Source organism: Vespa velutina, chromosome 9 (genome assembly GCF_912470025.1).
Source record: "Vespa velutina chromosome 9, iVesVel2.1, whole genome shotgun sequence".
Taxonomy (NCBI): domain Eukaryota; kingdom Metazoa; phylum Arthropoda; class Insecta; order Hymenoptera; family Vespidae; genus Vespa; species Vespa velutina.
The window spans coordinates 6,254,910-6,265,723 of NC_062196.1; the positions used below are offsets into that span (position 1 = coordinate 6,254,910).

The window sequence follows — 10,814 nt, forward strand, 5'->3', positions numbered from 1 at the left end:
AAACGTACAGGTCTTATTTAATTTAATAAAGAATTAATTTTATTCATTTCTATCGCGGATAATGTTTAGAAAGATTTTTCAACGTTTTTTTCTTTTTTTTCTTTCTATTTTATTTCTTTCGTGTTTCCTTTATAGGATATTTCGATGTTCTCTATTTTTTCTTCTTTTCTTTTTTTTATTATTTTTTTCTTTTTTGTTTTTTCTTTTTGAATATGAAAATAAATATTTTTTGAAATGAAATGATTCGGAAAATGTTTTTATTCTTTTTGTTCGATGCAAATTATTGTACAAGTTAATGAATGATAATTGAAATGATATTGCAAGGATTTCGATGTAATATTTGAATTTAAGCGTTTCTTCGAATTTTCATTTGATTTACATTTAATTCTATATCATATTTATTGATATATGTTGTACGTGTGTGTGTTAAAATTTTTCTGTCGAGATAACCTCTCTCGGTAAAATGTATGTTGTCATAGTTCGTTCATAGATGGCGGTAAATATTAGCTCATTAGTTTTAGATGGCGCAATCGTTGCGAATAGTCGACGTGCGTCCTTCTTACGAAACGGTTCTATATTGATAACCTCTAACTATAATAAAATTTATAATAATTAATTCATTTATAATTTATAAAATATTGTTCATCTTTAATAATTGAAATATAAAATGTTGAACCTCGGAGGAAGATTGACACGAATTATAATACGAAATTTTGCAACGAAATCCGACGAAATTGGGAATCTCGTTAAAGTGAGTGATACATAAAGGAGGTTATAAATGTGGGATGTGTGATTGAATTTCAAGTTGTTTGTTATATCGTCATTTTATTTTTGTATGTTTTAATTTGATTGTGAGATTGTCGATGGAAAGAATCTAATATTGGTTATGCGAGAGTTGGCGAATGTTCCTCTTTGATAATATGTTGTAAGCGTAGAATCTTAGTTATTGCAATTAATTAGATCAAAGGAATCTATTATATATTATCTTGTAATTTTTTCTTTTTCTTTTTTACAGAAAAATAAAGTTGTTGTCTTTATGAAAGGCATACCGGAGGAACCAAGATGTGGTTTCAGTAATGCCGTAGTTCAGATATTTAGAATGCATGGTGTTTCTTATGACGCCCATGATGTTCTACAAGATGAAGAACTTAGACAAGGTTTGTACAAGTAATTTATATGATTTTTAATACTCCAACAATTTTAATAATTATATTTATAATTAAATATACAATGAAAGAATATAAATATATTATGTGTTTAAAAATTTTCTTAAAATAGTTTATAACGATAATATTAATCAATAAAACATTTAGGTATTAAAGAATATTCAAAGTGGCCTACGATACCCCAAGTATTTATCAATGGAGATTTCATTGGTGGATGTGATATTTTGTTAGAAATGCATAAAAATGGCGAATTAGTAGAAGAATTGAAAAAAGTAGGAATTAAAAGCGCTTTGTTGGAGAAAGAAAATACTTCTCAAAGTGAATCAACAAAGTCCAAGGAGTAAGACGCAATTTTTTATGTTGTAAATATATAAAAATGAAAAATACGATGTGCGTATTTTGTTTTTCAAACGTTGTTTGTTATAATAAATATTTTTGTTTTAAATTCTTTCAGTACGCATCAATAAAGTCGTCTGAATGCGTAATATAATTTATAATGTTGTATCATTGGAAAATTGCGAAGCTTTTCCATGGGTGATAAGCAATGGATTTGAATCTTTAGAAATTCATATTATTATTTATTCCATATATATGGAATTATATATTCTGTAGTTCTTTTCTTAAAATTTTACCAGATGCATTTTTTGGAATTTTGTCAATATACTGCACATATCCTAATTTTTTATAGTTAGCAACGCGCTTGGCAACGTAATCTTTCACTTCTTCTGGATTAACGGTGACTCCTTTTTTCAGTACTATGAAAGCTTTTGGAATTTCGCCAAATTTTTCATGAGGAACGCCAATTACCGCAACGTCTGCAATACTATCTAAACCTTTAATAATATCCTCCAATTCCGCAGGTGGTACTTGATAACCTTTTACTTTGATTAATTCCTTGATGCGTCCTTTGATGTAAAAGTGTCCTACATAAATTCAAATTTTATCAATATACAAGTGATTATAATTATTATAGTCTCAAATATTATTTACCATTTTCATTGAATTTCGCTATATCACCAGTTTTGAACCAATCGCCATCCATACAATCTTTCGTTGCTTGCGAATTCTTAAAGTAGCCTTTCATTACTTGAGGTCCCTTCACATAGAGCTCTCCTACTTCGTTTGGTCCCAAATTAATACTTTTATCGCCTTCGTTTTTGACGATACGTATTTGTGTATTAGGTAAGGGGAAACCTACTGATTCACAGTTAACATTGGTACTATTAATAGTATTAAGTGCTACTACCGGAGAGGTTTCCGTCAGACCGTATCTATATAAAATATTGAAAAAAATCTTTTTTTATTTTTTTATTTATTTATTTATTTATATTCTTCTGTCGAATTGATATCTGTTCTTAATTGATATAATATTCTTACCCTTGAGTAAACTTCACTTTGTTGCTGATACGTTTATGAAATTTACAAATAGATTCCTCCCCTATTGACGCAGCTCCCGACATAACAAGTCTGACATTTTCAAAATACTTTGACTTAATTTGCTCGTTAATAATCATCATTTGTACGATCGTTGGTACCACGTATAGCAACGTCGGCTTGTAATTTTCAAAGATCTTTATAAACTGTTCTATTGAAAATTGCGGTAAGCACACTAATTTTGCACCCATTCTATAAGTACGAATTAAATATTTATTATTAGGTCATCTTTATTTAATAAATAAGTAAATAAATATATATATATATATATATATATATATATATTTACATATATTATATATACATTTTTTCTTTCTTCATTTTCTATTTTTTCTTTTTTCTTTCTTTTTTTTTTTTTTTATTCCCCTGAAAAGAGATCGTAATTAGCTTTATTATTTTCAAAGTATAAGAGAAAATTATTACTGTGTCAAATCATTTGAATCTCTTGAAAAATATTTTATGATATTATATATTTATTTGTTTATGTATCTGTGTACTATTATAAATTATATCGATATTAAATTGATATTAATAGAATTATTAAATTAATTCGAATAAATAAAATTCAGTGAAATTAAGTTTACCTTAAATAATTACAAAGGAGAATGATCAAGCCATATATATGAAACAAAGGTAATATAATTGGTATAACATCTTGCTCCGTTTCATTGGTGTTAATACCAGGAAAAAAATTTGGCGAAGACATTTGTAATATATTCGCTGTAATGTTTCTGAAAGAGTAAACGTTTTAACAATAAGTGTTAAATATGATAATACGTATGAAAATGCAAACATCATATAATAATATTGATTAAGTTAATTGTTTCTGTTATGATTACGATAAACAAACTCATATAACAAAAATTACTGAGACCAGTGATTTAATTTTTCCCCTAGATGATTTTTTTTTCTTTTTTATAAATTTTTGAGATAGCAAATGTACTTCGATTATTATAATAACAACTTGTAATGAAATAAATTAAATGGCTATCCTGCCTTGGGATTTTTTTTATCAGATATATTTATAATAGCTCGTATATGATGTACCTATGGGATAATTGTACACCTTTAGGCATTCCAGTGGTACCACTGGAATATGGTAAAAACACGTCATCCCCAGGATCGACATTAGTCCTTTGATTTTTCGAAAATTCTTCGATATCCTCTCTCATAAAATCATTCAAATTTATTGTACCCGAAGGTATAGATCCGCTTCCATCGTCAACGATTATAATTGGTAACTTGATTCGTGGATTATTTTCAATACTTTTCTTTACAACGGAATAAAACAAAGGATTTGTAAAAATTGCTGAAGTTTCCGAGTTTTCAAGTTGTTTTTTTATTTCCGCAATAGTCCATATGGGATTTATCAATGTTGACTGAAAAATAAACAAAGAAAAATTAATAAGTAATAAATTAATAAGTAAGAGACGAAATATAATTGATTGGCATTAATGAATTATTCGATTTAAATTATTTATTACTTTCGTTCATTAATTCGGTTTTTCTTTTGTTCGTATTTACACACATACAGATGTGCGCATATTTAGCCTTGAGTTAGATTCGAATTAAAAAAAAAAAAAAAAAAAAAAAAAAGAAAAAAAAAAATATATATATATATATATAATTGAATTAACAGAAGACGTACACACTTTCGTATGCTATTACTTTTGTATTACGTAAATATATATAGATATATATGCTAATCTTTATTTTTCGATGAGGTTCTCAGTGAGACATTAATTTATCATTTTATTTTCTTTTTTGTTCATTTCAATTATATTTATTAATTCCTTATGAATAATACATGGATTTTCAAACGCGTGTGAAAATACATTGTTAACAGTTATTTTTTTTCTTTCTTCTCAGATTTTTTTATGCACACGGAATATGGCATAAAATTTTAAAAGTCATTTAAAAAATCTATTACACTTTTTCGAGACATTTTATAGTTCGATAATTTTAATTAAGTTCGATAATTTTACAGATTGAACCGATAATTTTGTAATCTGTCGGGAAAAGGGGAAAAAAAATAGAGCGGAAGAAAAAAAGGAAGAATAATAATGAAGAAAATCAGTTGTTAAAAAGTCTCGAAAATGATTAATTGTTTTTTAAAGTAATCTTGAAAATTGTAACCCACCTTTGTCCTTCCGGTCTCGATTGCGTACGAATAATAATAATGATGATAATAATAATAATGATAATGATAATGATAATGATAATGAACGATTTACTTACACGAAGACCAGCTTCTGAGAGAGCAAGTACGATGATAGCATACTCGGGTACATTAGGTAATATAATAGCTACTGTCTCACGTGGGAAGAGTTTTGCTCTTCTTAATGACGTTGCCAAACGTCCTGCATACTTTCTCAATTGTTGATAAGTGTACGATCTATTAGTGATTGCACATACCTAGAATAAAGAAACGATTTGTTATTATTATTTTTAATCCGATAGAATTCGGATTGAGATATTTTTTGAATTTCATATTTTTATAAAGTTATATCTCGAATGGAAAAAAAAAGGATTCACTTTCAATCGATTACTCTCTCACTTTCTCTCTCTCTCTCTCTCTCTCTTACTTGTGAAAAATGAAAAAAAAAAAGCAATGAAAAAAGGAAAATAAGAAGTTAAAAACAAAACAAAACAAGAAGAAACGTCGATATGAATTATGAACAGATTTATTCGTTTCCTCGTGTATTTATTAAAGAGGGAGGCGGGAAATAATGATGATAATATAAAAAAACAAAAAAAGGGAGAAAAAATTTCCAACAAAAATTCAAGAAAGAAGGAAAAAAGAAAAATCTTAATAACAAATTTTATTCATTGTCATTATCGTTCGAATATATGTTATTGTAATTCATATTTTTTTTCTAATTATTATAATGTCACACTGTTATTAAAAAACAAGTTATGATGCAACAGATATATTATTGTTGCATCTATCTATCATAATTTCAAAAAATTTTGAAAGAATTGATAAGCAACGCTTTATCGTATTAAAAGTTTCAACTATTATGAATTACATAATAGAACTATAAATTTTCAAATCCATTCAATAATAATATTGTGGTTCAATAAATATTAGCATTAGTTATCTGAGTTTAACCTCTTATAAATAATAATTATGATGATGTAAGAGAGGAAATATGAGAAAAGAAAAAAGCATGAATCGCTTAAATTGTAATTGCGTAAAAAAAAAAAGGAAGGAGAAAAAAAGAAAATAAAAAATTAACACACTTTCGTAAAGTACCAATGTGCATCGGAAATATTTCGTCCTTCAGAATGAACAAATATTTTATTTAATAACATCTTTTAAATTATTGATACTGTAATTATAATTTACTTGAAATCGAACGAAAATATTTTTTTACCTTAACATAAAGACAATGAATTTAGTAGTTTTTTTTTTTTTTTTTTTTTTTTTTTTTTTATGATATTTATTTTTTTTTTTTAAATGACAAATGCTCGTAATACGATATGACGTTTCGTTATTTTTAGACATTAATAGGAGATAATTATTTAAAGTAACAATATGGTCATCATTTTTCATCAGTTACTATTGACGGTACTCCCCCCACCTCTTTTTTTTTTTTTTTTTTTTTTTTTCATTTTCCTCTAGGGTTCCGATTGCTATGCCTGTCACTTTTTCCTTTCTTTTTCTTCTTCTTCTTTTTTTTTTTTTTTTATGAATAACATCTCTTTTTTACTTCTGTTAGTTTTATAAACAAATGTTTCGAACAGAAGTTATTTCCGTTTTGACAAAGAAAAATTGTTAATATTTATCGCAGCTATTTCATAAATAGCGCGGCTTATGAGGAAGATATGAAAGTAATAACAAATGTTGTTTTTCCTTTTTTTTTTTTTTTTTTTTTTTTTTTTTTTTTTTTTTTTTTTTTTTAATACAATTCGATATTCTAAGTCTTACGAGAGTTATTGAAAATATCAATACTAATTTAATGATCATTTATGATAATGTATGATTTCATTGAGTCTATGAATCTTCATTTATTTTTGTACTAGCACATTTCAAATTGTAATTATTTATATAATGCTATATCATCCTTTAACAAACATAGAGAATATTAATGGAATTACGTAATACATTAATGTTGAGCTTGAAATCAAATATTGTTGAAAAAGATACACTTAGTAAGATTAATTAGAATTTATATTGGTAATTTTATCATTCATTTATTAGATATAAATCAATTGATGATAATTTTTATACTTAACGATAAATGGACGTTCGTCTATTGCACGATAATTATTCAAATTTGTTGTTTCATAATATAATATAATAATTATTCAAAACCTTGACAATTATGAAATTTTTTGTAACAATCAACGTTTTAATTAACGATTCAAAGAAATATATTAATAAAAGTATAATATATCATATTAAGTATGCCGTTTGATAATTTCAAAATATTAAATATCAAAGGTTATTTAAACTTCTCAATATATACATGATTGCACCAATCTGTCTTGAATATTAATTATTTTTATGCCGTTGTACGATCTATGAATTTGATCTTACGTAACTTTTAATAACATGACTTTAAAAATATTTATCAGTATTACGGTTCAATATTATTCTAAACGATACTGAAAAAATAGAATCGTGTATGATACGTTAAACGTATCTTCGTAAGGTCTTTTTTTTTTTTCTTCTATATGATTATAAGAAAGAAAAAGAAAAGAAAATTATCTGATTATTTCAAGTGCAAATTTCTTTTTTCATTTTTCTCTCTCTGTTATCTTCCTTTTCCCCCTATACTATTCCTATTTCACTAATGAAAATTTATGATCATGTCTTTCTATTCTTTTTTTTTTTTTTTTTTTTTTTTTTTTTTTGTTCTAAGCATCGCCTAATGAAGCCATCAAATTTCTGCTTGCTAATGCAAATTATATATAGGATTTATTTAACATTATGCGACATATATTGAAGAGTATAATATTATTTTCAAAACGATATATCATACTTTTTTAAATTCACGAGATATATTGAGATATTGGCATTTTTGCTTGTTGCATGAATGGCCTCTTTGTTAAAACTCTCGTTCTGAGCGATGCTGCTCGCTCGCGTCGATTGCAAAGGATTAAGAATCTATTTGGATTTTTTTTTTTTTTTTTTTTTTTTTTTTTTTTTTTTTTTTTCCTTTTTTTTTTTGTTCCACAAATATGACAGAGTAGAATTATGAAAAGAATGTTTCTTATTATTATTATTATTATTATTGTTGTTTTTTCTTTTTTTTTTCTTTTTTTTTTTTCTTTTTTTGATAAACAGGTAGTAAATCGCACGCGTTAAAAATAAAATGGTTCTTGGTTCACGGTCGATGAGGGATAATTTTTGCGAAACAAAAAAAAAAAAAAAAAAAAAAAAAAAGGAAGAAGAAAAAAAAGAAGAAGAAAGAAAAAAAAATGTGTACTTACTATTGCGGTTTTATTTAACCATTTTTCCACATTCTGCCAAATCATTTCGTGCAATAACATATTTTCATATCCGCTAATGTCCGGAAACGGGCTGGTTACTATATTTTGTGAATTTAATTTCAAGCCGTACAATTGATTTGACGATGAGGAACCGTATAAGAATCTTTGTACGCGAATTATTGAAGAATACTCGTTGAAGTTCGTTGTATCGATGGAAGGAAAAAATTTAGGAAGAACTTTACCTTGCCTCGATATTAATAAACGATAAATCGACATGACGTTTTGATCGTCGAAAATCTATATAGGTAACAAAAGTTTGATAAGAATTTTATGATGAAGTTAAAATTATAAGAACGGACACGTTCGCCTTTAAAATAAAAGCCAAAAGAAAGAAAGAAAAAAAAAAAAAGGAAAAGAAAGAAAAAGAAAAAAATAATAATAATAAGTAAAAAAAAAAAAAAAAAAAAAAAAAAAAAAAAAAAAACAAATAATAAATAAATTCTTTGCTCTATGCGTGAAAGTGACAATTTTTTTTTCCTTTCTTTTCTTTTTTCTTTTCTTTTTTTTTTTTTTTTTTGTTTGTTTTCTTATGTACTTTCTAAATCGGACGAACGAACGAACGAACGAAGGAACTAAGTTTAAATGTATAAAATTTGAATGAACGAAGACACTTGAACAGATGCTAGACGTTAACTCCAACTGTTCAATGTAGACTAGTTATGTAGAACCATGTATACCAGTTTAATGGAATGGAATAACTTTGACACTTCATTTGATCAAGTTACAAATGTATTGGTGCGTTATCTGTTGGTATTATACCCTCTTAAATATTCTTATTTATCGCGGTCGATAAGTAAGATTTCTATTTTTTTTTTTTCTTTGACAAATTCGTCGGATAAACAAGATCGTTCGATTCTTTTATTTTCTTTTATTTTTCATTATTACTTCGTTTTTCTTATTCTTTTCGAAGAACATTTAAATACTCTTTCATTTTCTTTCTTTCTTCCCTCTTCTTTATTTCACTATGACCAATATTAATATTCTTTTTTGTTTTATTTCACGTTAAACAATTTAAATGTTATACCATAGATGGCATCGTTGTCGTTTTCTTTTTCTTTTTTTTTTTTTTTTGGTTAAAAGTTGTGGCGCTTTAATCGCTTCAGCAAATAAGCTACTGGTTTCTTAGCCAGTTTGGCCATCTAGCCAATAGATTTTCATTGTTCGTGGTTAAATGGATTGTAACATAAAAAATTTAACGAAGAAAGAGTTTTTGAAATCACTTTAGATAAAAAGCATCATTTGCTCGTCTTACAATTAAGACGTAGCTTATACGAATGATGGAAACGATTGAGATTGTATTATTTGTCACATAATAATTCGTTGATGGTAATTGGAATGTTGCCATTAATATATTGGTAATATAGAATACGTACGTTTTTTAAGAATAATAATTTTATCAGTTCATTACTTTGTCTTTTTTATTATGTTATAGGCCATGAAATAATTTTCAAAAATAAGAATGTGAATATAATATCTAATCAAGAGTCCGTCATAAATTCCGCTTACCATTATTATCATGTTTCCTTTAAATCCCACATACATACACACACGTATATTCCATAAATTATCTTTATAATAAAATTAATAATTTCCTTGTTAAGAATAAATTCTTTAATAGGGAGAAATTATTATTATTATTATTAATAATTTTTATTACTAAATAAATCACAATTTTTGGTGTTAATTATAAAAATGATACGTCTTTTTCTTATCTCTCGTTGTCATATTACTTTAAAATAATTTTTATATAATTTTTCTTCTTTCACTTAATTTTATTTTTCATTTATTACCTGAACAAAATGTTCAAGCGTAAACCTGAAAAAGTTTAAATACTTCCTGATAATTATGATAATAAACCGAATAGGCGATAAATAGATAAGCGAAAAACAAAACAACAACAAAAAAAAAAGAAAAAAAAAAAAAGAAAAAGAAAATGAAAAAAACAAGAGTAAAAATAACCTTTTGACAATATGTTCATGATTTGACATTGTTCAATTTAATCGATTATTTCAATTTAAAAAATATATGAAATTCTTTATTGACTTTCTTTTTTTTTTACAAAACCTCGTTGACAGTTCGCGCCATCTGCCGAGTGATTTAAGGAAGAATTAAAATTCGGTTTACAATGCAGCCAGTTCAAAAAAAAAAAAAAAAAAAAAAAAAAAGAAAAATAAAATCTTTAAAATGTTTTTTTTTCGTAACATAAACTAGTTTATACTTATAGTTTAATTTCGTTAGATATTATTATTGAGATATTTAAGATAATATCGATTTTTCGAAGTAACAAAAGTATAGAAACGTTTATTATTCGATCGTTTAATTGGTCTATCCAATTATTGCATATTTCGCACATAACCAAGAAAATTGGCGCGAGTAATCCTGTTCGTACGATTCTTAATCGTTCATTTAATCGAGTTAATTCTTTTAACACATTGATTAGGATTAGATTAAATCGTGTTTTGTTTGTTTGTTCTTTTTTTTTCAATTGACTCAAAATTATATTTTATAATTCGACGATCGAATCGTTAATTGGTGGAAAAATGAAAATACGTCGTACATTCTAGAAAAACGGATTATTCCGCCATCTTGAGAGAGAGAGAGAAAGAGAGAGAGAGAGAGAGAGAGAGAGAGAAAGAAAGAAAAGAAACAAAAGAAGATATATTTTTATCATTTTCAAACGTATGTAGTTACGATAAATGCGTAACGTTAATTTTT

General features: G+C 25.9%; 2 protein-coding genes across 5 annotated transcripts; one reads left to right on the forward strand and one right to left on the reverse strand.

Moving 5' to 3' along the window:
- The first annotated feature begins 529 nt into the window (after nt 1–529).
- On the forward strand, nt 530–2,133 carry LOC124951576 (glutaredoxin-related protein 5, mitochondrial). 4 transcript variants are annotated; one of them, XM_047500177.1, is made up of 5 exons: nt 602–751; nt 857–925; nt 1,016–1,157; nt 1,314–1,506; nt 1,920–2,133. In XM_047500177.1, the coding sequence occupies exons 3-5, from the start codon at nt 1,037–1,039 to the stop codon at nt 1,957–1,959; spliced, it is 354 nt and encodes a 117-aa protein (XP_047356133.1). In that variant the 5' UTR covers nt 602–751; nt 857–925; nt 1,016–1,036; the 3' UTR covers nt 1,960–2,133. The 4 variants fall into 4 exon arrangements, with proteins under 4 accessions (XP_047356129.1, XP_047356130.1, XP_047356133.1 ...); XM_047500173.1 differs by lacking the exon at nt 857–925 and having other exon boundaries at nt 530–751; XM_047500174.1 differs by lacking the exon at nt 857–925 and having other exon boundaries at nt 531–751; nt 1,621–2,133.
- LOC124951573 (4-coumarate-CoA ligase 1-like) lies at nt 1,499–8,790 on the reverse strand. Its single transcript, XM_047500164.1, has 8 exons — nt 8,635–8,790; nt 8,040–8,336; nt 4,839–5,015; nt 3,648–3,979; nt 3,185–3,331; nt 2,544–2,792; nt 2,157–2,437; nt 1,499–2,089 (listed from the first exon to the last, which is right to left on the reverse strand). Exons 2-8 carry the CDS (start codon nt 8,313–8,315, stop codon nt 1,764–1,766), a joined length of 1,788 nt encoding a protein of 595 aa, XP_047356120.1. The 5' UTR covers nt 8,316–8,336; nt 8,635–8,790; the 3' UTR covers nt 1,499–1,763.
- Nucleotides 8,791–10,814: the final 2,024 nt, after the last annotated feature.